General features: G+C 45.7%; 1 protein-coding gene across 1 annotated transcript; it reads left to right on the plus strand.

The window, feature by feature from the left end:
* Window positions 1-27,923, plus strand: LOC128710814 (uncharacterized). The gene is made up of 6 exons (XM_053805667.1): window positions 1-202; window positions 17,171-17,390; window positions 20,947-22,115; window positions 22,190-22,491; window positions 22,579-22,677; window positions 25,485-27,923. The coding sequence occupies exons 1-6, from the start codon at window positions 10-12 to the stop codon at window positions 27,921-27,923; spliced, it is 4,422 nt and encodes a 1,473-aa protein (XP_053661642.1). The 5' UTR covers window positions 1-9.
* Window position 27,924: the final 1 nt, after the last annotated feature.

Consider the following 27,924-nt stretch of genomic DNA (forward strand, 5'->3'; position numbering starts at 1 on the left):
ACTCGACAGATGAAAGCTCTCTTAAAGCATCTCAAAATATTCCCGCCAAAGATGACGCTGGCAATGCGTTTTCAGACATTTGTGCTGCTGCTGCTGTACGCCAGCACAATACCGGAGACCGTTTTCTGTGAGCTTCCGTTCGGCAGCGTGATCAAATCACTGGAGCAGTACGAGTACGAATGTTTCCCGGCATCGGCAAAAGGTAAATGTGTGAATGAATGTCAAAGCATGTCCAAATAATTTGAGGGTGCCCCTTTTTTTTGGTGGCCACTTTGTACGTGTTTATTCTTCGTTGATTAATTTCCATCCCGATCGCTACCTTCCATCAAACCATAGACCCCCCCAAGTTGAAGATCGATTTCAAACTGTGCTGGAATTAATTCCGATTCCTTCATAATTGTTTTGTTGTCTCTCTCTCCTCAGCTGGAGAGAGTAATGTGTCCGTGGCACGGCTAAAAGCATGGGAATGGGATAATTTATTGCATTGTTTTTTTGTTTTTTGGTGAAATATCATACGCCAGAACTGCTCTACCCTTTTGCTGCCCGGAAAAGGGAAAGGACGCCTCCCCCTCGAAGCATATATTTATGCAAAAACAAAATGTCGTTGACATCGTTTGCATAATTCATTTGCTTCCCAAAAATCACCTGTTTCTTAACCGACAGCGACAACCGCGCCACACGATACGGGTGGATGTCTTGCTTCCCCTTCTTTTAGCGCTCTCCCAACGAACCACCCAACGCAACGATGAATGGTTTTGTAAACGAAAGGCTTCTGCTTCTTCGGGTTACTGTGTGTATGGGAGAGTCGATCGAGTGATGTTACGACGGTAACGATGTTCGATGTAATTTTTGTTTTATTTCCCAATTTTAGAAGATTGGTTGTTTGTTGGGTTGGTTGGGTGGAGACTCTATTTTCGAAAATAGGTCCCCTTCACATGTTGTACCGCTGTTTGTCACTCTGATTCCCCGACAGTCGATTGGAATTCCCATTCGTATGCATATAAATTAGGGGTTGCCGCGCATTCCTTCATCTAGTTGGCAAAAGCGGTTGATTTCTTGAGGAACAAAATGATAATGATCAGCTGGAGATGTTGCGGAATCTGGAGATCGAAAAGCAGCAAAATCAGGTTCAAGTTTTGATCAAAAGATTGGAACCGAAAATTGAAATTTTACAGCTCCGAGCCGACCAGTTAATAAAATTGATGGCAAAGAAGGGTTTCGATTGAACATTTTTGTGGCTAATTAGAGAGTTTAAAATGCCGCAATGTGTGGGTTTGACGTTGGAATTAGGTTTCGTTCCAATCACCCCACCTACCTTTCGGGAATGGGAACGTTTGCATAACGATCGATGAGTTTGATGTATTGGTTGGCTGACTCGATCCCAACTTTATATCCCTGTAGGCTTTTCGATCAAACTTCTTTTTGCGTTCCCGCTACCAACGCTACCCAAGCTAATCAACAACGTATCGGACAACGATCGGGAAATTCCTATAAAAAACACATACACACCCCAAAGGCGTAAAAAACGGTTCCCCTCTCCAAAAAACGCTATAAGTGGTTTGGAATGTTGCGCCTCCCGCTCAAAAGTAGGCCGAAGTGGATAAAGATTAAATTTCGGCCACACTTCAGCTGTGCGTAAAAGTCAAACTGTGGGGCGAACTGCGTAACTACACGCGAGTCGATCGATTTTTTTACATTTCTCGGTGTGTGTGTTGGTGGTTTGGCCGTTAGGCGGCGTCCCCCTGTTTCCTGTTTTTGGACTGTTTTGTGATGTATTTTTGCTGATATTTTAGCTACAAACAGAGCTCCACACATCCGTGGTTTGTGGGATTTTCAACGTTCCGCAAGCAGCAATAAAGCAATAAATTTAAACTGCTTCCGTAATGCTGACGGATGAAAACGTTTGGCGCACCATCAATCCGTCAATAAATATGCGCTAGAGTGAATCCGGAGCGAATGTGACTGCGAGACAGCCGCCTCTTCCTGTGGGGGATGAAATACTGATGGAGTTTTAAACCATATTTTGACGCAAGGAAGTCAGGGAGCGTGATGACACAATTTCTAAGCGTAGCGAGCGATGAAGATAGCTCGTATTTTCCCTCATCTTATCATCGTGCTCGTTCACATTGCATTTTGCTGCATTGAAGGACGGCATGATAACAGCTCCTAGGAAATTCCGCATCATTCGTACGCAATATGCGTCAATAGTAAATGTGTCGCTCTATCAGCGATGGGATGAAAACTATCACCCAGCCTGGCCCATTACGCCATGATCACATTTCGCCGAAGAGAAAACCACATTACCAACTATTTCCAGACAGCTGCAAGCGGTTTTTTATGAACAATAACGTCCAAACGATAACCATGATGGACGAACGTTTGTCCGCACGTGTACTTGCTTCTCCTCTGCTGCGCCAGATGCACTTCATTGCAGTTTGCGGAAATAGTTTGCATTGGCGTCATCGGGACGAGAAACACACCATGCAATGCGTATGGTTTTCATCGGCATGAACAAATGATATCCGGCTCGCCGGCAATCTGGTTTGTTTGTGCCTCCAAAGCCGGATCTCCGGATGGTGGGATCAATTGTTATGACGTGACCATCGGGCTGCACACTAAACACGAATGCGGTCAAGGGAGTGGGAAGATGCGTGATAATGGAAATGAAAACAACACGGTATGAGAATTAGATCAGTATGGCCTCTACTGATAACAGGACGTTACGACTGTTTAATGTGTTTCCATTACTAATTATTGTTTCTAGTCTTCTTTTTATGTACCAATCACCAGTAAATAATAAACGTCCTATCATTACCTACCATGACGATACTTTCACGGTCAACTGCTATCGGAACCACGGAAGGACCTGTTTCCGAACGGAAACCGATCGACACGTTCCGAATGAGCCCCGACCGACTGACGGCGTCTCGGGCCGTCGGCGTTTATTGCACCGTCCACCTTCGAAATGATGATTTATGAACGGAACAATTTTACGGTGTCCCATTTCTCATGCACCGCACGGTGGCAATCCACCAGGCATGATGAACATCGTAACGACGTGACCACACGTGGTGCGGTGGTGTGCCACTCCTAATGGTTTTCCTGTTGCGAAAGTCACGCGCTATCGAGCTTCCTCCATGTCGGGCTACACTACACTTTATTTACTTTACGTTCGATGGAAGCGAATGATAGGACAGCTTCCCGCAGAAGCAGTGTGTCATGGTGGGTGACAGTTCTTTATTAATTTCCACCCGCCACCCAAATACCGCCCATTGTGATTCAGCACAATTCTTCACTTGAAATTAACATAAACATCCGACGTGCGATTATTAAAGCAGAAGGATGTTTATAGGTGCGAATAGAATTGTAACGTGTATTTGATTACACCTTGCTTTATTGGTTTCCATTGTTCAAGTAATTTTCCAATATTGTATACGAAAATTGGCTTTTGAGTCTGTTGGAAAGGACAAACTGTGGAATATGCTCTTCATCGCACCTGGCATCACACAGTCGACGTCGAGAGTCAAATCAGATCTGCATAGTCAAGTTCACCTAACTTAAAGAGACTGTTACATTCCAAAGATCCTTATCTTCATGACATACAAGTCAAGTCATCAAAGTCGCACTCCAAGATCACCAATAGCACTCTCTAGGGTCGAGGATCAAGTAGTAATCTTCATCGATTACCAACTTCAAAATCTCGCTGGAATTCTTTCTTGAGAGCAAAACCATGTAGAAATGATTGATTTGACGCTACGAGCTTATTATGAAAACTACATAAATGTGAACAATTACCTTACATTGCCAGATATTGCATTCTCATCAGTAAAACTCTACCTATCGAAGTAACTGCATGGTGCACAAGCGTGCCATGTATGACTTTATCGCTCGGCAAAAGTTTGCACCACCAGTCGGACAAGTCACTCACCCGTCCGGTAATGGTGTTTGACATGATGTAGCCAATAAACATGCGTATCTAGCTGATTAGGTGGTGAGAAGTTTCGTTGCTGCTTTTTTTTTTTGTGTCGATTTTGCCTGTTCGCCAAGCTACCGTGAAGAAGCGTCGGGCCTGAACGCAGCAATGCCTCAACGGTCATCAATCAACAATTACCGGTCCGGTGGTTCGGGTTGGCATGTTTCGGAGAGCCGAGTGGCAGGCTGACAGATGACACGAGAGTTTTGACGCTTGACGACTTGACTTTCGGCGCCACGGTACGCGTTCGGGGCCACGATGAAATCGGTGTGAAAAATGACTATTTTATGAGCTGCTATCATTCCATCCGTGCGGAATCGGAGTCGGCCGTCCCACGAACGGGGCGCGGCAGCAGATATGTTTCCGGGTGTTGGTGTTGCTGCTGTTGATAGCTTCCAAAACAATCCGTAGTAACCAGTTCCAGCCGAACGGAGTGTTAAATTTAACTGGCTGGACCAAGCGCGTTTCTCTTTCCCACACGCAAAGATGATTTTTCTTCCACACCGATACGCGTCCCGAGCTAATATGTTTTGACAGCTTCATCGTCTAATTTGTTCGCTGTGTTTTATACACTTTCCATTTACCTTCTGACTAGTTTCGGCCATCAAGTCCACTTAGAGAAATGACGCTCGTAACCTTACGCGTTCGGTTCGGCACCATCGGCATCGGATGGTGGCTGAGATGTATAGTGATTTTAATTCAATTTTACGATTGGCTGAAAGAATTGGTTACTCGCGATTTGATCCGCCGAGAAAAAGCCCACCCGATCTCGTCCGCTTGAAGGGCGGTGGGAAAATGTTTGTTTGGAAATAAAAACTAAATAAAACAAAGTGCCGATTTGTGGGACCGACCCGTGTCGATTGGTGATATTTTTCCGCAATTCATCATTCGGACATTTACGAGGTAAATAAATTTCGCAGCAAAACTGCGCCAACACTTACTAGGCTTACAGGTATAACAGGCACCCCGATCAAAGACGCAAAGATTGCTTTTATTTTCTCCAGCACTCGAGCAACTCGCGCAGCGTTGATGAACGGGGAACGGTGGTTTGTAAAACGATACCGGGTGTTGTGGCCCGTACGATGGCTGACAGGGCGCGCTTTTCGGAGGTTCTATTTGATTTGTACCATTTGGAAAACGCCGGGAACAGCACACCGAGAGCGTTTTATCCTTATCACGATGGAGCCGTTTGGTAAGCAGCAGTACACCATCGTTCGGCGTTAAAGTTGTTCCATCTAAACGTGTACCAGGGCTGGATGGGAATGAGCCGTTTCAGCATAATGAAGCACTGATTGCGAATGCGATGATTTATTAAACCGGGCTCTCGGGCTTTGGTTCTATGGAAACGTTGAAGACGTGAGATGCTTGAGGCCGATTGCTATTAATCTAATTAGAATTGATTGATAATTAGTTTTCATCTGGTAGGAAATGGTTTAGAATTGTTATGAGGTATCAAATAGCTGTGTAAAGTTGGATAATTACAGGGTTTTTCGGCGAATAACCTAGGAGTTTATACAACGTGTTATGTTGGTTATTTTTCGTTTCTGTTTCGAAAAAGGCGTTGTTAAACTCAATCTAACCTCTCTCGTAGATCGATTTTGCTTTATTTGTCATATAACTTCCTTTATTTTTTTTTGGGTAGATGTTCCAGAAATACTTTCAAGCTATTTATTAGTATTCCTACATGCAGGCATAATATCATTTCTCATCAAAAATCCTCCAAATTCGCACTTTTCCCAGCTGTAGCCAACGCGGTGGGACGAATTTTAATATCGCTAAATAACCAACCGGAACCCTTGTCCCGCGTGTGCCTGTGTCGCCATTTTCGATCTTAAATGAGCCCGCTAATCTGGAACGTTTAATGTAATGCGATCCTTGCGAGCATGGAATGCTAATATTGCGTACTTAAAACTGGCTGTCTTTTTATCGAACCCGGACGGTAGCAACGGATCGATTCAGTATGCGACCGCCGTTCATTATTTTCTCCATTTCGCGTATGGTGAGGTTAAATAAAACTGTCTCAGTAAAAAAGAAGGGCCATGGAAAATTGATAACACAGACGGTAAACAACAAAAAATCATCTACACGCAAAAATGTTTTATCGTGATGGCAGTATCACCAGTACTGGGATGGCTTTTTCTGTTGGCTTGTCCTAATGTAACATACCGGTATTCCGGACGGAAAAGATGAAATGTGTCAGCGGGCGATAAAAAAAGCTTTATCAAAGCTTGCTCCGGGACATCGTGGAGTGTCTTCAAGCGACAACAAACCGTACCCTTTCGTGTGCTGTGTCTGTCTCTATCTCTACGCTCCTTTCCGGGGCTTGTTTGAATGTGATATGCATAAATTTGTGTGTATGGGTGTGTACAGCATCATCCCAAACACCCAAATTCTACCCACCGCTTCGGCAACCCCAAAAGGACATTCATTTTCACCATATTTGGAAACCCCTGGGTAGGTTTCGGACCCGGAGGCCAAGGATGTGGTTGGATTTGAGCCAACTTTTGCATCCTTAAACAATTTACTGCTGGTTGATAAAAATCTAACCCAAACAGAAGCGGCGTGCCATTGCCACGACCGGACCCAAAAGCAAAGGGGACAAATGGCAGGGAAACGAAGGAGACAATTTGTGGACGCCATTTGGTTGCGATAGCTTTGCCGACAGCACACCTTTTTTTCCCGGTGGGAAAATCATTTTTCACATTTAAATAAATCGTTTGCTCCTTAACCATACAAACGAAAGGCCACGCTACTGTGTCATAAGAAACAACGAGAAGCATTCGTCAAACATGATACACTGTACCTTCGTGATGGTGGCGACTGACAAACCGACTTCACCGTAAGGCATACTGCTGAAGCAAAGCTGGGCGAAAGAAAATCAAAGAAAAAGTACTTCCCTTGATACTTCACTTTTTTGTCGTTCGGTTCTCAGGCTCTGTCCTTGGGTGGGTTTAACCCAGTCTCTTCTCTTGCCCCCTCCTGCCAACGCACGTTATTACGCAGTATCGAAATTTTGGCACGCGGCACCCAGAAGCCCCTGCTGTTTGTTGCGTACATACCTTCATCGATCGGTGGACCCGGCGGACCCGGTGGACCATCGTTGCCATTCGCTTGTCGAGCGTTACGTGTGCAGTGTTTTGGGATTTACCTTAAGGCTACCTTTTGAGGCCATTGAATGCGATGGAATGTTTGAACAGCAAGGAACGGAAACAAAAAGAATCCTTATACGCTTGAAAGTTTGCTTCAAAGCACTGTCGCTTCTTCCCTGCTCTTCCGTTCCATTCGGACGTTAAAGGTCAACAGCCGGAAAAGAAAAACCTACACCCAAATACCCACACAAAACTCTGCCCAAATTTGGTCTAGTTCCTGCTTACTGTTTGCAGCCATCCATTCTGGCTCGCTTACAGCATTTTAAAAAGCAAAATCAACACGCTCGTCCTGTCTTTTTACTGTACCGCCTCCGCCGGCCGGAAGGCGCGAAAAGGCGCACTTCACCAAAAACCGTCGCATTTCATTTGTCGTCTTTCGGTTCCGTTTTTGTGTTGTGTGTGTGTGTGTGTTTTTTATGCCATTGGAATGAAAATTGACGCAAAAAGGAAAGCTTCATATTCAACCGTTTGCTGGATGCAGGCCTGTGCGTTAGCTGTGGCTGTCAGCTCTGTGAGGCAACGGACATCGCAACGGAGATGGGGTTTTTTTGGGGGTGTTCCCGGTGGTCGGAAAAGCGCTCGTTTTGCTTTCCACCATGCGTTTCCATTTCGTTCGTTCGCCACTGCGACTGGTGGAGCGCTGGTTTTTGGTTGATTTTGCTCCATTGCGCATCACCAGTTACGCATTTTCGGTAGTGCTTTCACGTTCCGCCGGCATAGCCTTCCGTGGAGAGTTTCGTCCTTTACCGCGTACTACCTCTGACGGCACTTTCCGGCGTTTCCGAGTACGAGAAAGGACGAAAAAAAGTGCCAAAAGGGACCAAAAGGGACCAACTTTGCTGCTCGGCTACTGGAGCGTCCATTAATTTACAGGGGTTTTTGAGGTGGAAGTGGTTAACCGTTTACCATTTGCAAGGATGCATTAATCATTTTTGTCAGCTATGCTATGAAACTTTGGACAATTGAAATGAAACAGTCATTACCTAGCTGGTATTGACAATTAAACAAGCTGTAAAAGAGAAAAATAAAATGCATACAGTGTAGAGTTTTGGCAAGAATGTGTCATTTAAATAGTGCTTCTAACTTCTAAGAATAATGTCCAATCTCACCATGGGTCTAAAATGGTCTAAGCTGAAGATAAAATAATACCATTCTAGTGGGTGCTTGCTTCTATCTTCGCAAGCACTGATTAGTCCCTAGTCCCTAACCGAGATCCAAAAATTGGAGCTAGACTGAGTTAAAAAAAAAATAGACCACTGATCATTCCACTGCTGCTTCATTATAGCGTTTCCGTATGGAATTTTGGTATTCTGACTACATTCAGGAAACATCTATTATGTTTGGTCAAATCTCAGACATTAGATAAGATTCGGAATTTATTTTTCGAAATCTGTGACCAAATGGTGCTCCTGAAGTCAAATATTAAATACTTCTGAGCGTTATGCATCTCAGTTAATACTTTTTCAGTATTTTTTTCGTTAAGGATATCCTCAGTGTTCTCATGTTTTGATATGTCTGTAACAAAGAAAAATAACCCAACAAAACCCGTCTTTTGGCACCTTGTCTTTTCAAGTAACCCTGCATTTTCGGTGGCTCCTCAGTATGCCTTCCTAAGATGACGTTTATCCCTCATGCTGTCTAAATATTGATGGCCTAATACATGTGCAATTTGTGTAGCTATCGGTAAGGACGAAAAAGCGAATAAACTGTACACAGATACCTTTTTTTGGTTCCTTCATCTCCCCTTTACTCTCAGGTGGGCACCAGGCACCGCTCGGTGAGCACGTTGAATAATGGCGGTTCGTTTCCCATTACCCGATTTTATCCCATTTTCCCGTTTCTACTCATCTCAAGGTCACCGTCTACCACCGAACCCCAATCCTTATCACGTTGCTTCAGGAGGACTCGGTTTAGTCTCGGTCGCCTATCTATTGCGTCGCCACTAGTCCAAATCTGCGCTCGACATTGGCCGGAGCAGACATTTTCCCTCGTAACAAAAAAAAACCCAACTCTCGCATTACCTTTTCAAGTACCTTTTGAGCACTTCCGGGGTTGGGAAGGTTCTCCGGTTCCGAGTTTGTTCTTCCTACTCACCCCTCCGTAAGCATTAGGGCGCACACGAAAATAAAACAACTCTTTGAAACAACTTCCACCGTAGTCGGCGTGCCGGCATGGCTTGACCGTTGAAATACAAACCGGCCGCATGCGTGTTTGTGTGTCGGGCCTCATCCGGGAGAGTCTTGCATACGCAACAACAGTTGCTGGCAGCAAATACGCGCAGCATATTTTACGATCGCAATGAAATAATTTATGAGCCAACGTCGTGGGGCTCCTTTTCAATTACATTTCTTTGCGCTTGTGGATGGGACAGGGCGCCAATTAGGGCACCCGGCAGGGAAGCTAATTCCACTCATATGGATCTATAGCGACGTAATTAGATGGTACTGTTTATGTTTCTATAATTCGAATTCGGTGCGAGTTTGCTCTTTTCAGCCGATTTTATGGGACTGTCACAAAGGAAACAGAAACGAGATGAGAAGCTTACGGAAAGCAATATTAGCTCTAATGCAAAGAAATGTTTCCGTACCAGTGAGTTCCTTTCCGTATGTGTGTATTGCTTTTGAAATTACGCATCGCGTATTTTTCATATGGCCAAACCGCCGGCAAGGACATGCTGAAGCACACCAAAACGCAGAAGTCGACGTACTGTGGTGTCCAAGCAAGGGAAATGTTTAAGCATCTGTATGGAAATTACATCCACAACACTCACACAGAGAAACAGCTGGGTGTGAGAATGGTGGTGGAAATCGGCGGAATTGAAACAGATTCTGTAAGAATATTCTAACATCCCTCTCATTCTCTACCCTACTCTGGCAGCCATTTACAACACACCATTCTCACTTGCACTCTCCCAAAGAAATGCTGGGCTCGCGGAAACTCTTTATAGCAAAAAACGACAACATACCACACGAGCTCATAGGTTTTTGGCGTGTTGCCAGACAAAGCGCAACCCCCTTATGGCTACATATTTTGCGCATACGGAAGAACAATCTGTGATTTGTCACTCCGATTGCATTGCGCCTGTGACTATGTCTTGAACATAAATTGAACAGCGATTTACGATGTAATGGTTTCCCATGCATAGAGCGCGTAATCTCGTTCGTCCGTAGAGCAATAAAATCGGAAAACAGACGTCAAAGGATTACCCAGGCCGAGGCTGGTTGAATTGTGACAAAACCAGCCAGCCATGGCCAGCGGACGATAAAGGCAACCCGGTATTGGGCGGCAAATTGTAATTGTTGTTAAGCGAACTTCTACCAACGGCGCCAATAACCTCTGAACGCGGGAGAACGTTAACGGAGCCCGGGCACGAGCCTTACCAGCGTGTGTGCGGAGACACTCAATAAAAATGAATTATAATACCGCAGTTAATGGGGTTTCTTGTTCGGGGTGGGTAATCTTTCGAGAAGGGGGAATGGGTGCAGGCTGTGAGCAGGATGCGCCATGAATGTTTTGTTTTTTAAAACTTAAATTGGAATATAAATGTGTTGTACGTGATTGAGGAGCAAAATGCGATCGTTTGGAATGGGGCCACGAAGCGGACGATTAAAATATGGCAAGTTACAATGTAAAGCGGGGCCGGATAAAGGATTTTTGTTTGTTCCTGGTTGGAATGATAAAGTGATATTTTGAAGCGCTTGCAGTTAAGCAGCACTGTGGCCGCGGCAGTGAGTGAGTGTGAGTTCGAATAGCGATAAAACATTGTCCGTTAGGATGCTTCATAAAAGCGTCTGTAACAGGCTAGAGGGAATCCTTTGCGTGGAAGAGTAAAGATGATTTAACGGACGATGAATTGAAGTCCTAAGTTCAACTGTACCTGGGTACCTGTAATATATGATCAGTCTAGAATCTAGATGAAGAATATATCATCGCATCTTCTCACCTTCATACATAAGAATTGCGCCACCTCTACTATTTTAAACCAAACAACTCCGAAACAAACGGCATTTAAAGATATTCTTTCTCTGATGTACGCAACCTTTTTCTTCGTGTGCTTTTATCCCGGGTTGTACAGTCACTTTATTTTTATGTAACAACAAAATGCGTAGAAGATGACCATGTCCATCAATGTTTCATACAGCTTCGATGCCATTGTTAATCTCTCTCATCATCAAAGGAAAACACTAACAACGGCGTAAAGCAAAACCCAAACACACCGAAAGTAAACAAATATGCGTTATAAGAACCTCACACCATAAATGCACAACAAAACCTTACACAAACAAATAAACACTCTCAAGCACACACACTCAAAACCGGCACGATTTGGATAACATCAACAATGAACAACACTGGCTTCTCAATATTAAAGACGTGCGTCTTCACTCAATCTTAGACTGGCTGGGTTTTTTTGCATTGGGCAACACCCATCAGGACCGACAGGACGCGTCTAAGTTAAGGCGAGTAATAGGATTTATGCGGAAATAGTCGTAATGTATATTACTAGTAGTAGAATTGAAGCGGAAATAGTAATTAACTTCCATTTTATTGATTAATTCTGCGGCGGTTTGGTGGTGTATTTGTTAGTGGCACCGGTTTTCACACGGAAGGACCTCGACAGAATCCCATCCGGAGCAATCTCCCGTACGCAGGACTGACTATCTAGTTACGGGTAAATTAAGTCAAAGTAGTAGATGAGTGATGTCTGATGAAATTTGAAGAAAAAGAAATAGCTAAAGCTATAACTGTGACATTGTGAGATATATGATTGTATCGACTTGGAATGAAGTACCTTCTTGTTCAATTGAATTGTCATCAACTTCCAGAAGAAACTGCACATAACCAATAAGGAGCCGGATGTTATGAAACTGTTTTTGGCATCGGGAAACAATTCATTAGACCTTGTTTGGTGGCTAGCATATACGGGCTAATGCGTCGTAAGCTTTGCTTGAATGAGTTCTAGCAACAAAACATTACGCATCTCTTCACGTATTAACGGCATCACGTTATATTTAGGTTTGCTTGAAAGATATTATGCATCCACAAACATGCATAAAACACTGTAATTAAAAATTAATTCTAATTCACCCTAACATAATGCCCTATCGATATCGATCGTCGAAGGAAAATTGCAGAGCAAAAGACACACTGACGCTCGTAATATGCAAGATCATTTGCTTTCGCTGGTTTCACATGCTAACAGCCGTCCAATTTTGCGAGTGGTTTACAAAACCGACAGCGCGCAATAATCATAAAATATGGTATCAATCGGGAAAGCAAAAGCCCACAGTAAACGATAGACCGGGCCGGCACATTTTTGGGGCGTTGGCATTTTAATGATTATTATTGTTTGTCTCCAGTTCCGATCCGGTGGCACGGGGATGGTCCCGACCGGTTGTTTTTGGGTGGGAGGGTGCTGTTTGTTTTGTTTGTTTGCCTGGTCGGTCGGTTGACAAAACTGGCCCGTTCCGTGGATATGCTAATTTGCTTACGATGGGTTTTGCTGTTTGCTGCGAGGTTCGGCTTCTGCCTCCGCTGAACGATGCGCGAAAGTGGCCATATAAAAGTGATTCGATTAGCGGATAAGAGGGCGGATTTTGGATACATATATTGAGTGTCGCTGTTTTGCGGCACAGCTGATCGAGATGTTAATTAAAAAAAAAAGCCAACGGAAAATCGTCTTTAATTCGAACACCTGGCCGGACGTTGGGCACGAACATTCTTGCTTTGGTGGGAAAAGTAAAGATCATCCACTTTCTCTTGGGAGGAGACGGCGACAGACTGGTTCACGTCATTCGCCTATTATCTCGTGCGAAAGTGTGATTCTGTGTGGGATATTTTCTGCGTGTTTTGAAGCTATTTTAGTGTTTTCGTTTATTGAATGAATTCGTGGTTTTTTCTTCTTTCGGCAAGCTGTGTAAAATTAAATTAAAAACAATCCGCTGCCATGATATTCTCCTGTACCGTGCATCACAACAAAAACCAGTCTAGAAGTTTGGTTTTGTTCATGAAACTTCGACGGTGGTTTACACATTTTTGTGCTTGTGAAATTCGGTTTGCCTTCTTGCTGCTGTACCACCCACTTACAGCGCGCACCCGTTATCGCAACACCGAGCGACCACCATTCAAATTAGACTGATTACCCAGGCGCTGGCCGCCGGTTGGACGCCAAACGCCAAGGAGGGACAGCGGTAAAATTAGCAGTGATCATAAAAAAAATTATGTTAATCGCTCAAACGACAGCTAGACGGCATAAATAAATAGACAGACTACGCAAATTCCGGCGTCTCTTTATCCTTCGTCAGCAGGCGGCAGGGACAGGAGAGAGTGTGTGGAGGGGTGGAATTATTTTTTTGTATCACTTTTCCACCCCACGCGCTCACTTTCTTGCAGAAGCATCATATTTAATTTTTTTACGAGAAGGTCTAGTTTGGAAACTGTTGAAAGCGACGAAACGAACTGTCGATGACGTTGTTGCGGGTTGGATGTGATGAAATTCATCCGAAAGCAGCTATCTACTCCGATGACCATTGACACGCGCTGTTGTTGTTGTTGTTGTTGCTTGCTTTTGCTGTTGTCATCAGCTGGTTTAGTCGGTTCGCTATCAACTTTGCCACTATCATTTGACTTTCGTTTCCTTGCGTTATTGTTCCGTCGCTTCGTGCGCCGGTGTCTTCCTTTTTCTCGCATCGCAGCCCAGACCGCCAGACGGTCCTTTCTAAAATGTGTTAAATAATCCACAACCGGCTCGTAAATGTGTCTGTACGGTGTGGTCAATGGGCCGTGAGTCATTTGTCTTTGATCCCGCTCCTGTATTCGGGGCCGCTCCGTTTCACCCGTAACGGACGTGCACCGTTTGACCGGTCCTGCAAATGACTCTTTAATGCGAAACGTTGCTTTTTATGAACTACTATAAACGTTTAGGTGAAGTTGAAGTATTTAGCACCTTTACGAAGCAGATAAAGATTATTTTTATTGGATTATTTTATCTCCGAAATCGAGAGGCGTTTTATTTAAATAGCTCTTTCTCCAAGGATATTCTAGTTTTGTTTCATGTTTAAACAATATTTCACTACTTTCTGTGGCAAAAGCAACATTTTTACAATTGTTTTTCGCCATTGTTTTTCAATTGAAAACAGCTCATAAAATTTTAGTCGTCGAGATTGTTTTCCAAATTTACCATTCACCATCAGAGCCATCTGTTGGAAAATAGGCAAAGTACTAGAAATGATACCCTAAGCCATTCACATTTAGTAGTAAGTGCTGTTTAATTTTTATAACCCACTGCACCCTATCCCATCGAACCTTTTCTGGATAGCTCAAGTCCACAAAACGGACCCCGGCGGGCAGATTCTCCCAACAGTTCCGTTTTACAACTTCAGCCGAGCGTGTACCTCGCCTCGAACTTTTGCCGAAATTTAGCCACCGGCAGGAGAATGACGATTGCCGAGACCCTCACCGTTTGGTCGTTTTCCGATTGCGGATTAGCGGAATGACACGGCTGGATGATCTCCTCACGCAATAATGGGTAGAATCGTCTACGGCCCACGGTGCAGCAATGGAAACGCTCCAGTTGACAGCCTAATCGTTTGACCGTGGTCGAAGTTTTGGGTGTTGAAAAGGCGCTGAAAAGGAAGGGAGAAATGGGGCGGGATTCGTGACGAACGGTTAGACATACAGTAATTATGCTGCTACCTTAGTCTGAACGCCCTCGGGGAGTTCTTCGGTGTACGATAATATTAGCGTCCCTAAGATGGGCCGGCTTTGCCAAAGCAATGGAACCTCAACAGCTCGGCACCATCTCTGGCTGCGTGTGTGTGTGGTGTGGATGGGTTTCTAGCTTGGACCCAGATTTGCCCCAGCGCGCTTATCAAATTATTGTAACAATTTCACATTCTTACTACATCTTGCCACCGGATGGTGCACGGCCACCCACCCCGAAACCACATTGGTGGCAGCGTAAATACTTCTTTCTAACTCGCAGAAGAAGACAGCAATCCAATGCGGCCAATAGTCTTAAAACGCTAGTGCCACTTACAGACTCGCCATTTATTTTCGTCCTCCCCCCCGCCGCCACTTCGGACCGAATAGCTTACACCCGCGAAACGATTCTATTCGCGTACCGGCTGTGACTTTTGCTTTCCGTATCGTCGTTCTGTATCGCACTCGTATCTGGCCGAACACGCTGCGGCTGAATTTCCTGACAAATAATTCCCACAGATGTGGATGATGATGTTCTTGCGTGCTAGGGCCAGACGATGAATCTGTTTGCAGCAGGGAAGAACTGGTCATGGTTGTTGTTTTTTGTGTGTTTGTAACGGCCATTTCTCTCCCAGCATCCTTGGCGCTATTGTCGTTGCGAATGGTTGTGTTGTGTTTTTCGGTCAAAAGTTTGACGCTAGTCTGTGGCGTTCGCAACAAGAGATAAAGTAAGAAACGAAAACAACATATACGCACACGGCACGGCAAGCGGGAAAGGCACGAAAACGGCGGAAGAAGTGACCGTTATCCCTTTGGGGGTTTTGCTGTTTACACCATTTCGCGCTTAAGATGTCGCGATCTATTTTTTTTTTTTTGCCTTCCGACGTATGACTGATACCGTCCTCCCTGTCTCTACTTTGCTTTTGATCTTTTTTTACAAAGCCCCCTGGGGCCATTACTCTCAAAACCCAATATTTGGAAACATAAATCCATGGTGATAGGTATGGCATTCACTTTTTTGTGGCCCTGCGTGCCCCGCGATTGCGGTCTAGGGCGAATATTCAAAATAAGGGCGGAAAACGCCAACGAACGGTTTGTGTGCGATCTCTTTTGTTTTTGCATGTCAGTTCTTTTTTCCAGTGCTCTTTCCGGATTAGTTTTGGTTCTCTGTAGACGCGGAGGGCTTCTCTTGGGAAAATCTCCGCGAGCATCACACAACAAATGTCGGAGGTTTGGTTTGTTTTGGACGTTTTAGAAAGGAAAGCGACAGAAAGAGGCGGAGAATATCGGAAAGAAAAGAAGAATATCGCTCCGGAAACAGAAACATTCCAAACCGGAAGAAATAAATAATTTAACACAGAGTTTCATCTATTTTGCGTCGCTATTTCCCTTCATGTGACGAAATGCTTTTTGAAAAGCACAAAGCAGAGAAAAAAGGCATTTTTATGGGTTTTAATTTACATGTTTATGGGTCCAAACACAGGGTTGTCAAACCTGTCTGTTGTACATGGAACATTGTATTGGGTTAATAATTTTAAATGCTTTATACAACAGTACACACTGTTGGAACAGGTTGGAACAACTGTTAAAATTTTTACTCTCATGAATCTTCTGTTTTAGTCGCATGTGTTGTTTAATAAATTTGTCTAGAAATGCATTCATTGTGTATTTTCTTCTTGTAACAGGTAGAATTGAGAATTGTTACTTATTCGATTGGTGGGACCTTCCGGAGGTATACATTATGCGTCAAACTAGGTTTTTTTTAGTTAATTTTTTTAAATTTATCTACACAAATACAGTGACTGTTTTACAGATAATTTTGTTTATTTTCATTCTGACCTTTCAAAGAAAAGGTTTCTCCACCACTTAGTATACTTCTAATTAAATTACCACACTAATCATAATCAACGGATCGCTGTGGAGCAGATCGGAGCAAATCGAAACGCCAGAACAGAATTGTGCAAAACATCGGATAAACATTCATGTGTGACCCTTTCGCACGCGCGTCTTTTTCGCGGAAGCAGCAAACAGGAACTTGGCAGTATTTGAAAGTGGAATGACCACCGTATGCACTTACGATCGATCTTCCATGCGAAAACTAACCAACTAACGTTGGCTGTAAACATGCGAATCGCTACCACAACATCCCAATCCCAAGGTCATCAGATCTAATTTTATCCCCAAAACCCGTAGACGTGCGTGCGTATTTTACACTCTCGCAATTCATGACTTTGTCACAGCCGGATTCTACTCACCACCATAACTTACCCTAGTGTACAACTCGGGCGTGTTTCTTTGGACCCTATATCTCACCTCTATCCATCTTTCGCACCATCACTCGTTACAGAAAACCTAACGCCACGGTTTGCGTCCTCCAATCTGAACGACTCGATCTCGCTGCAGGTGTCGCACCGCTACACGCACCAGATTTTGTCACGCATTTACGCGATCTTTCTACGCGAGGTGCTTGGATATCGGCATGTAAGGCTGATCGAAATTCAGGATGAACTTCCCTTGACGGAAACCGAACGGATGCGGCAGTTCTGCACCATGGAGCATCTATCAAGGTAGGTGTACTGATTAAACATATCTCCCCGCGCATGACCAATTCGGGTGAAGCTTGTTCTTATTATTTTAAATTCATTCAAAAGGAAATCACATCAATCGACTACAAAGTCTGGGTGTAGAACCTTACAAATGTCGCCTCAAAAGATACAATGTGATTAGTAATTCCTATGACAGAAGCCAACCGTATCACTACCTGAGTCGAATTATATGTGGCCATTAATTGAAGGTTTTTGGTCGTTCACTTAAGATGCTTTATTTCGATATTGTATCGCAAATCCCTCATCGCATACACACAACACGCGGTGGTGGTCCGGGCAGGTTCAGTGACATTTGGTTGTAGTATGAAAAAGTGGATCGTTCCCTTAACATTAACTCCGGTTCGACCCATTAGGGGGCGAGTTTTAAGAGGGTACATTTTAACAGAGGGTTTTTTTCGGGTTCCTGTGTTTTTTGCTTGGAACACAATATTCGCTTGTTGACCTCAGCACAGTGAATCGTTCGAATGGCTTACCGGCCGAACCACACTGGACCACGGGAGGGCAAACGAGGAATTGGGTGGAAATGGTCATAAATTTCCTGATGGCAAATCGTATATATTTAATTTCGGTAGTTTTGTCAAAGAGACTGATGACGGGGGAAAAGGGGACGGACAGCCGCACCTCCCAGGTGGTGGCGGGTGGTGTTGGTGACGGTAAAAAATAGAACCGGCGGACAACAATTAACAGCGAAGGCAATCTAAAAACAAAAGCCCCTCATTGGTACAGCAAAAAAAAATATCAAGAAGCATATTTATGTGTGTATAATATCATTTCGCCACAAATCCCATGTCTGGTTGGGTTTACCGTGCGTTACTACGGTAAGAAACGGAAGGTTCGTTCCTTATGACTAGACAACAATTCACGGGTTCCGTATTTCGGGAACGTGTGCGAACAACCGTTTGCAAGCGTTGTCTGTTGCGTATTTGCGTTTTCTGTTTACGGTTTGTAGTATTTTTTTTTTTGCTCTTCATTTTTTTGTGGTGCACTTCTGTACGCGGACTGACTTTAGCTTGGGGAGGGACGGTTGAAATACGGGAGGTGGTCGTGTTTTTGTTGTTGGTGCTGCTGTGCGTCTGCAACCACAGACTTTACCGCCATTAAGCTCCGGACAAGGCCGACATGATGGATGGGATAAAGGTTTTGTGTGAGCCTTGTACGCAAAACTGCACCACGATGCAACCGAAACAGGGCAGTAATGAGTGCGACGAGGCGATAAAGAGCGAAGCTTAAAGGTACCGGCATTGAGCTTGAAATGAGTTTTTTTTAATCGTGGTACAAGGCCCAAGAAATGAGTGATGAAACTAATCTGACTTCTAAAGAAAACTGAAGGAGAACAGTTTAATGAGAAGTGTTATAACGTTGTGTGTTATCGCGCTTTAAATTAAAATGCCCCGCCAGTAGCTTACGGTTAATCCTGTTTCGTGAGGTCAGTGATATCCATGTGGAAAAGGCGGTGGCTGTTTACTGAAAAGAACTACCAAAAAAGGGGATGAAATCAAAGTCACAACTTAATGCACTAAAGTTTTTAGCACCGTTGAGCTTAATAAACCTATTTGCCCGAGACGTACTCCGACGTCTTACGCACCGAACCATCACCATCAATCCGTTCCAGGCTTTTCATGGGCTTATAAAAAAGCGCACAGCAAAACCTCGCCAGGCCACTCGTCCATTATCGATGATCTGGTGCGAATTTTCACCGGCATCGGACGCGCGGATATGACTCCATGCGTTCCGCCACCCACCGAAAGCTCCACCACTAATGACAGCCGGATTAGTGTCCGATTTTTCGGCACCCAAAGTTTGGGCGACCCGTCCAGGCGACGGCAGGCGCAAACACTTGCAGCAACCACCGGACGGCAGGCGTTGCAAAATGCTGGTCACGGCCTGTCTATTAATTACAATAATTAGATATAGCGTCACTTTACGGCGTTCGGGCAGGCCTATAATAAGGCGGTGAGCTTGGAGGATAAATAGGCGGATGCTCGTGAAAACCTGCCGTGCTCTAATTCGGCAGCAAACGAGTGGTTAGATTTTAATTATGGCTAAATCTAAAGTGTTGCTGTATTATCGGTTTGCTGGGCAAGATATAATTAGCGACACACATGCACACGCCGCAGATACCTTGCGGTTAATTAATTCTATACAAGTGGCTTATAGTTTTGCGGAAAAGAAGTCGAAAGTAAAACATTGCCAAACGCGAACAAAAAACCCGTACAGGAACGCACAAGAAGACACATATTTGATAACGATCACTGTTGGATGGAACCTTTTTTCCGAGAATTTGGGATCTAGCCAGAATCCCTGAATGTCCCTAGAATTTCGCAGAATGGTCGAGCAGATGAATTGAAAAACTAAAAAAAAAAAGACTTGCAATATTCGAAATATTCGGGAGCGACATGAACCTCCATCGAAAGGCACCCTTCCACGCTGCACAAAGTGTTGTTTTCGAATGGCGATCACGTTCATCGGTTGTTTAGACGGAAGTGTAATAAAACCATCCCAAAAGCAAGCCATTCTTCCAAATGTCACGGACTATGGAAAAAAGTTGACCGTTGATGAAAAGTATCTCGCTTCAGCCACCCTGATGAGGGGCGTGAGTGTATGTTCACTTTTTTACTAGACGTAGCGGTTATATATCTTAACATCCGTGATCCGTCACATTTCATAATTGCAGGATCGTGCAGCCGGTGTGTGATATCAGAGAAAACGGAACGAACAAACAGATCCAGTGTCGGGTAAGATCCGCGGTTATTGACAAATTTGACTGTCAACAGAAATTCAATGCCTTCCACGGTAACCTAACACGAAAAAAAAAACAGATATTGATTGATTGCCAAGGTGAAGTTAGTGCCATCGAAGGGAAACCTCCAGAGTTAATTTCTGTCTCAGATTGTAACGACCCGAACTTTGAGTCATGCTGACTGGTCAGTACTCTACAGTTGACTGTGGGTAGCATCAGACACAGAGACACTTTGAGGATCGAGATTGATAAAAAAAAACGATAGAAAAAAGAATTCCAACAATCGTACCATTTGTCATTGTTCTGTCCTTCAGCACCCCTGAACAGAAGGTCTCGAAGAACTCACATCCTCAACAGATTGTCCCGTCCTCCATGTTAGAATTTTCATCAGACAAGTTCATCTGTGTCAATAGACCTCGAGCGCGCGTTGACAGGTTTGTGAGGACGTACAGAACAACCTGTTCATACAACTGCCTACCTGCCTTCTCGAGCGACATGGCTTTGTCGCGACATATCCGGCACGGTCTGCGTTACCTTGCTCTACCAGAGCACAGTAACGATGAAAGGCAAGCGTTCTTGCATAGCACTCCGCAGACCTACATGGAACGAGCTTGTTTTGATTCGAGTTGTTTTGATTTGCTTTATTTCGTTGTTCCGCGAAATGAAGATCCCCCTATTATGTTCTCTGTTGTGGTGTGAAAGGAAATGAAGCTGGTAGCATCTGTCACGGCTTCTGCTAATGTGTGGTCTTCTTCGCACTTTCCACTGTCTTTGCAGCCCTGGAAATCAATGGCCAACACCCACGATCGATCTAGAGGTGTGGTTACTGTCGGACTACCATTACATCCCGGACGACATACGGGAAGCGGGGGCTCTTACGAACCCGGGCCGATTCGGTCTCTTCATTCCGAAAGCGCTCATCCGCAAAGAGGATGCCCTTCCCAAACCGCTCATCTACACAATGTTCCAGGAGGATCAGAACGATCACCGGTACTACGATCTCATCAAGAAGTTTGACATCCCCGAGACCGTGCTCAGTTTGATCTACCGGTACGCCGAGCACAAGTGTGGCAACGACTGTGACGAGTACGGTATGTACATTCCCAGCCACTGTACCGAGGGTCGCAAGTGTGCCCTGGTGCTGGCTCCACACTACGACGACACCCATTTCATCGTGAAGCACATCCTGGAGATGGACTTCCAGCTGAAGGTGATCTGGTTGGGCGATAAACTGCGGCTCGCGATACGTCGGCTGATGGAGGTGTACCGGACGGATCGGAAGAATGCAAAGAAATTCCTCGTGTTCCACTGGACACCGTCGGAGGTGATCAGCAGGCGGACGGAGGAGTACGTTCCGGTCATGATGCCACGGTGCGAAGATATGATTGCTAGCAATGATACCGGGTGCAAGTACGAGATGACGCCGCTGCTCAAGTACTACGGCAAGAAGTTCGAGGAAGCGGACTACGCCTTCAATTCGCTCCTGATGCTCCATTTCAAGGATGAGCACATGCAGCAAATGTTCGACCTGTACGATAGGTACGAGGACCGGATCTTGCGAGCCCGCGAAGAAGCTGACGCCGACCAGTTGGGGGTGACCAGGTACTACGATCAAATAGCGTGCGATTGGGTGCTGGCCCAGCAGCAGGTTTGGGTAGGGTGGAAACCACCGACACCGCAGGAAGAGGTGTTTGTCGGTGGTATTTTTCCGCTGTCGGGGATGGGCCTGACGTACCTGGGTATCGCACCGGCCGCACTGATGGCTCAAGGGGACATCAACCAGAACCACACCATACTCGCAAACTACCGGCTGACGGTGCAGCAGAACGACGGCCAATGTCGGGCGGACACGGTTATGAAATCATTCATCAGCTACTACATCCAGCAGCGACGGATGATCGGTATCTTGGGTCCTGCCTGTAGCGAAACGGTCGAACCTATTGCCGGTAAGTTTCTGTGACGATCTCCCATCACCGTTCCCACGGGCTTGGATAACCTTTCCCTTTGGCTTGTGTTACAGGTGTGTCGAAACATTTCCGTATGGCGGTCATCTCCTACTCGGCCGAAGGAGCGTTTTTGTCCGATCGCGAAAAGTATCCGTACTTCTTCCGAACGATTGGAGAAAACCGCCAGTACGAGCACGTGTACGCGCAGTTACTACCCCGCCTCAACTGGCATCGGGTTGCCGCACTGACGGAGGACGGCCAGAAGGCGACCGAGTACATCTCGTACATGGAAACACTGCTGAAGGAAAACTCCATAGAACTGATATCGAACAAGAAATTTCCACGCACGGATCGTACGGATAACGAAATGAATCGAGTAAGAAGAAAAGATGCCTCAGCCAATGAGGCAGTAGTTGCATCCAGCATCATCATTCACGTGGTTTTTTATGATTTTTTTTTCCAGTATTTGTCCGATTTAAAGTCAAAGAATGCTAAAATCATCATCGCCGATGTGGACGATAAGGTGGCCCAGGTGATAATGTGCGAGGCGTACAAATTGGAGGTAAGTGGTTTGGCGAGATCCGTGGGCTTGAATGATCCATCCAGCAAATTACAGAATGAACGACCTCTGTAAACAACTTCCTCAAATGGATTTAAAGAAAAGTAAAAGTTGTTAGTTAGAGTGGTGCTTGAAGAGTGTAGCCGCAGGCTGGGGCTGGGAGTGGTTCACCTTTTTCACCCTTTAATATTCAAATGCTCGAGCGCGTCCCTTTGCCACCCAGCCGACCGACTTTGGTTGACTCCGACCGTGCGAATAGATTGAGGTTGATTGTTTTCGCTTGAATATTCATACGGTGCAGACCCTTTTTTGTGCACAGGGTTGTGTATGGTTTTGTGTGTATGTGAGAGAAAGAGTTGGCCCCGACGTCCTCTTCAGAAATCTAACGTTGTTCATCGTAAAGACGGTCGCTTTATCCTTAATGCACGTGGTAGTCGATAGGTATTTTCGTTTGTCAAACATCCAAAATGATGGGACCTGATCGTTGAAAGGGTCCGGTTCTTACAAGCTTTTGGCCTTTTTGGTGAATCTCAACTTACAATACGTTCTCCCAAAAAAGGCCATGCTTTTTTGTGCAATTAATCACAATTATCCCTGACAGTGTACGAATTGAACTGTCCACATTAATCCAACACTTTGATTATATAATTTCCTTCGGCAAGAAGGTAGCCATTCCTCTGGCCGCTTGCTTTTAGAGAAAAAAGAGCCGGCCGGCATGAAACCTGTTGGATCACCTTGCGAAGTTGTTTACATGCCGAGTGGCGCTTCAAATGGCACGATTCAGATTTCTTCCTATTTTTTTTTTTTTGTAGATAATTTTCCATTCCTTTCAGCCTCAAACTTGCACCATCATCAATAAAAGGCTTCACAAACAAGTAGCGCCTAAAGAAACCCTCGGAGAAGTGTTTCTTGGAGGGCTGGCAACGCGAAGTTGGAAAGTCAAAACAAAAAATCTGCATACCATCAAAACCCTGAGCCCCCCAGGAGGGCAGGAGGGCTACGGAAAGTGTTGATGACTGGTCGTTTTCGTCTGTGCCTCTTGGCGTGTTGTCCTCATTATCCAATTTCGTTCTCACAACCGGAAATCGGACACAATCCAGCGAGGTGTTGCGCCTTTGCTGGGACAAGCGAATTAAGTGTAAATTGCAACCTGCAATCTGTTTTGTTGATGCAGTATTTTCGGGTGCACTTTTCGGGAGACCGGTGTCCAGTGTCTTGATGAAGTTCTTACTATAGCCATTGCCTGTTCTCGATTGTTCATTCGAGACACATTTTATCACGGCACGGCAGACACCACACACGGTGTGTTGTCACTGATGCAGCCCAAGAACGTGTGGCAATGTGGCGAAAAGAAATTAAACAGCAACACGAACCGAACGCAGGCACGTTGCAGGTCAAGCAAACGGATTCCGCTATCGATTTTATGCGCTCAGCACTGGGTGGGGGTGTTACCGGTAGTGGGAACAACGTCACCGTGTGTAGGAGATGGTCACAGTTGGCGCCGTCTCATGCGCAAACGGGGAAACTCACCGGAATAGCCCGGGACTGGTGGAATTGGATAGCTTCCAATTCCATACCCCGAGTCATGTTTCTTGCTACTTGACACACTGGTGTTACGTTCAGCGCGTTACGATACGGTCAAGCGGCACGATGACGTCGATGGCAGTTAAACAAATAGACCGTTTCGGGTGTAAATGGTAGTTGTGTGAATGGGACACGTTGGTCGTGTAATTTCGGAACATGATCCGTCGCATACATTGTTGCACGTTTTATGGAGTTGAGGTATTTGATATGGTAAAATGAAGAATAAGTTGAGGATGGTCCTCTTCTTTTGTGCATTGAACAATAGTAAAGCATCTCCAAACGTATGTCAATTATTACAAGCGATCATCAAATTCTTCACAAGTTGTCCGACTAGATCGAACGACGGGACGAAGGGACGCGGACAAACCTCATGCAAGGTAGATTGACACACACAAATGCTGCGGATGACAGTGGGTAAATATTTATGTCCATGTTGACTCTTGTTTGATTTGTAGCGTTTGGTTGAGTGAAGTCGACCAGACTTTAGTGGACTGCTTGGTCTTTAGACCACCATTGGCGTTTCCTACTTTTGCCACTTTATGGCTGCACCGTGCACGTGCTAATTGTTTGTTTGCGGTACCGGTGGTGGTGCCGGGTTGCCTTTTTGTTCTTGCCCGTTTGTCTAACAAATGTACGTGCAACAATGGTACCGTCGAAGTGTGAACGTGCAATTTCGTACAACACACCGAGAAACATTTGTGCGATACATACTAATATGGGCTGAAAAAAGCAACTTCTGCACGGAACAATGCTTGCGGGGTTTTGTCTTTCACATTCACACGAGCGATTAGCTATTGCTAACATTGGCAATCTAAATGCATTAAGTAAGATATATATCCGCACATCTTGTACGGTCGGTTTGTTCCGGTCCGACTGCTTAGATCTGCAACCTTTAAAAGTAATCCACATGCTTGAGGCTTGGTGATTCGAGACCGGCAGCTCAGACCTTAAATCCGGTAGACAATAAATGAATATTTAAATTTGGACATAGTCCTTTTCTTTGAGGTTGAATCAGTTTGGTTTGGACATTTTTGGTGGCTGTAAAAATACACCTTATTTGAAATGTTACGATATTTCCATTAGCTAGTGAATGTTGACCTAATTTATCTAATTTATCTAATCTAATTGATCTAATGATCATGTTGATCTAATTTTGAACTGTTTAAACAAACTCTACTATTCACATATTCTCATCTAATGCTCTTCTATCCGACTATCGTCCACAGATGACAGCCGAAAATGGTTACATCTGGTTCCTGCCCATCTGGCTGTCCAACGTGTGGAACCTGAGCGCGGAGGTGCACGGAGCGCCCGGCGAGAATGGCGGTGGCGGTGTACCACCAAGCAATAATACCCGCGGATGCACCAACAGTGATCTACTGCGTGCCATGAACGGTCATTTCTCGCTATCGCATGCACCTTACGCCGACGATGACAGTCGGCTGGATGTGGACGGTTCAACGGTACGCGAGTGGAAGCAAAAGTATACGCAGAATCTGTCCATGATGGGATACACCGCGTCAGATTACGCCGGTTACGCGTACGATGCTGTCTGGGTGTATGCCCTCGCCTTCGATCGACTTCTGCGCGAAGATCCATCTTACATCAGCAATCTACACTCGGCGCATACCACGAAGCGGCTGATGCAGCTGATCCGGGCGACCGATTTCCAGGGCGTATCGGGTAGAATCCGGTTTAACGAGGCTGGCTCACGGTACACGATAATCAATGTGTTGCAGTTCGTGAATGGGACGGCAAACATCGTCGGACACTTTACGCCCAACATATCCGCCGAATATCAGCTGACTGGGGGCGAGCTAACGCTGAACGAGTCCGCCATCCTGTGGATGACGCGGGATGGCCGAGCCCCGGACGATGGTGCAATCGTGTGTGCGTTCGAAAGTTTCGTACGCATCTTCGGTATCGACTGTGACAATGTGACGCTGATCGTCATCTCAATGGTGTCGATAATCAGCATCTTGATCCTCTCGGTAGCGTCATTCCTCTTCTGGAAGGAACGGTACGACCGGAAGATGAAGACGTCTGCCAAGTACCTGCAGAAGCTCGGTATCGATTTGCTGTCGCCGTCGGCCATACCGTTCAATACGCTTGACAAGTGGGAAATTCCGAAGGATCGTGTCGTGATCAACCGACGGTTGGGCGAGGGAGCGTTCGGCACGGTGTACGGTGGGGAGGCACAGATCGAAGACGAAGGCTGGACAGCGGTTGCCGTGAAGACGCTCAAGGTGGGATCTACCACAGAGGATAAGGTTGATTTCCTGTCTGAGGCGGAAGCGATGAAGCGCTTTGACCACAACAACATCGTCCGGTTACTGGGGGTCTGTCTGCAATCGGAACCGGTCTACACGATCATGGAGTTTATGCTGTACGGTGATCTGAAGACGTATCTGCTAGCCCGTCGACATCTGGTAAACAGCAAGCAGTCGGAAGACTCGGACATCTCCAACAAACGGCTCACGATGATGGCGCTGGATGTGTCGAGGGCACTGTCGTATCTGGCCGAGCAGAAGTACGTCCATCGGGATGTAGCCTGTCGGAATTGTATGGTTAATGCGCAGCGTGTCGTCAAGCTGGGTGACTTCGGTATGGCGCGACCAACGTTCGAGAACGATTACTATCGGTTCAACCGGAAGGGAATGTTACCGGTCAGATGGATGGCGCCGGAATCGCTAGCATTGGGTTTCTTTACACCCGCCTCAGACGTGTGGTCGTACGGTGTGCTGCTGTACGAGATAATCACGTTCGGCTCGTTCCCCTTCCAGGGTCTTACCAACAATCAGGTGCTGGAGTATCTGAAGAATGGCAACATGCTTACGATTCCGACCGGTGTGAAGCCCCAGCTCGAGGGTCTCATGAAGGCGTGCTGGAACCAGGACTACAAGAAGCGTCCAAACGCCTCGGAGGTGTCGGAGTTCATCTCGAACTATCCGCGATTGCTTAACCCCTGTCTGGACGTGCCACTCGCTTCTGTGGAGATGGTGGACACGGATAGTGACCAGTTCGAGCTGTTGCCAGGACTTCGCAAGTACAAGGATGACTCACAACCGACTGCCGATCTGCTCGTCGGTACGCAACCGATGAACGATCTAAACAACGGGTATAATAACGTCAGTATCATGTCGACCGGAGGTGCCCAGCGCAGGCAGCGCGCGATCAACCTGAACGATCTGAACGTAGCGACCGATTTTACCACCGTCAATCCGATGCCCCCGTTGGAAGATTTCGAGGACGAACCTTCGGCGAGACGGCAGCTCTCGGTCGGTTCGACCCAGCAACAACGGCAGACCACGTCGGCCAACCATCTGAACGTGTACAACCCGATCGAACCACTGTTGCAGCGGGACACGGAGGTTACCAAGAGCAACAACAGTCTGCTGCGTTACGTGCCTATGTTTGGCTTTGGCAAGAGCAAAACGGTAACGATCGGTGGTACAACGATCGTAACGGGTAGCGCGGGTAGAACCGTTGCACCTACTGCCGCACTCCACTGTACCACCTCCCTGGGGGCGATGGGTAGCACTAGCGGGGGTGGTGATGCAGGTGGTGGTACCAGTTCTCCCCAGTCGCCTACCGGTTCGGTGCTCGGCATGAGCGGTGGAACCATGATCGTAAACACACGCAGCACTAGCACGACCATTTTATAGC

Source organism: Anopheles marshallii, chromosome 3 (genome assembly GCF_943734725.1).
Source record: "Anopheles marshallii chromosome 3, idAnoMarsDA_429_01, whole genome shotgun sequence".
Classification (NCBI taxonomy): domain Eukaryota; kingdom Metazoa; phylum Arthropoda; class Insecta; order Diptera; family Culicidae; genus Anopheles; species Anopheles marshallii.

Coding starts and splice junctions, on each gene's coding strand:
- LOC128710814 (XM_053805667.1), top strand. CDS start 10: ATGAAAGCTCTCTTAAAGCATCTCAAAATATTCCCGCCAAAGATGACG. Junction 203..17,170: donor TTTCCCGGCATCGGCAAAAG/GTAAATGTGTGA, acceptor CACTCGTTACAG/AAAACCTAACGCCACGGTTT. Junction 17,391..20,946: donor ACCATGGAGCATCTATCAAG/GTAGGTGTACTG, acceptor CTGTCTTTGCAG/CCCTGGAAATCAATGGCCAA.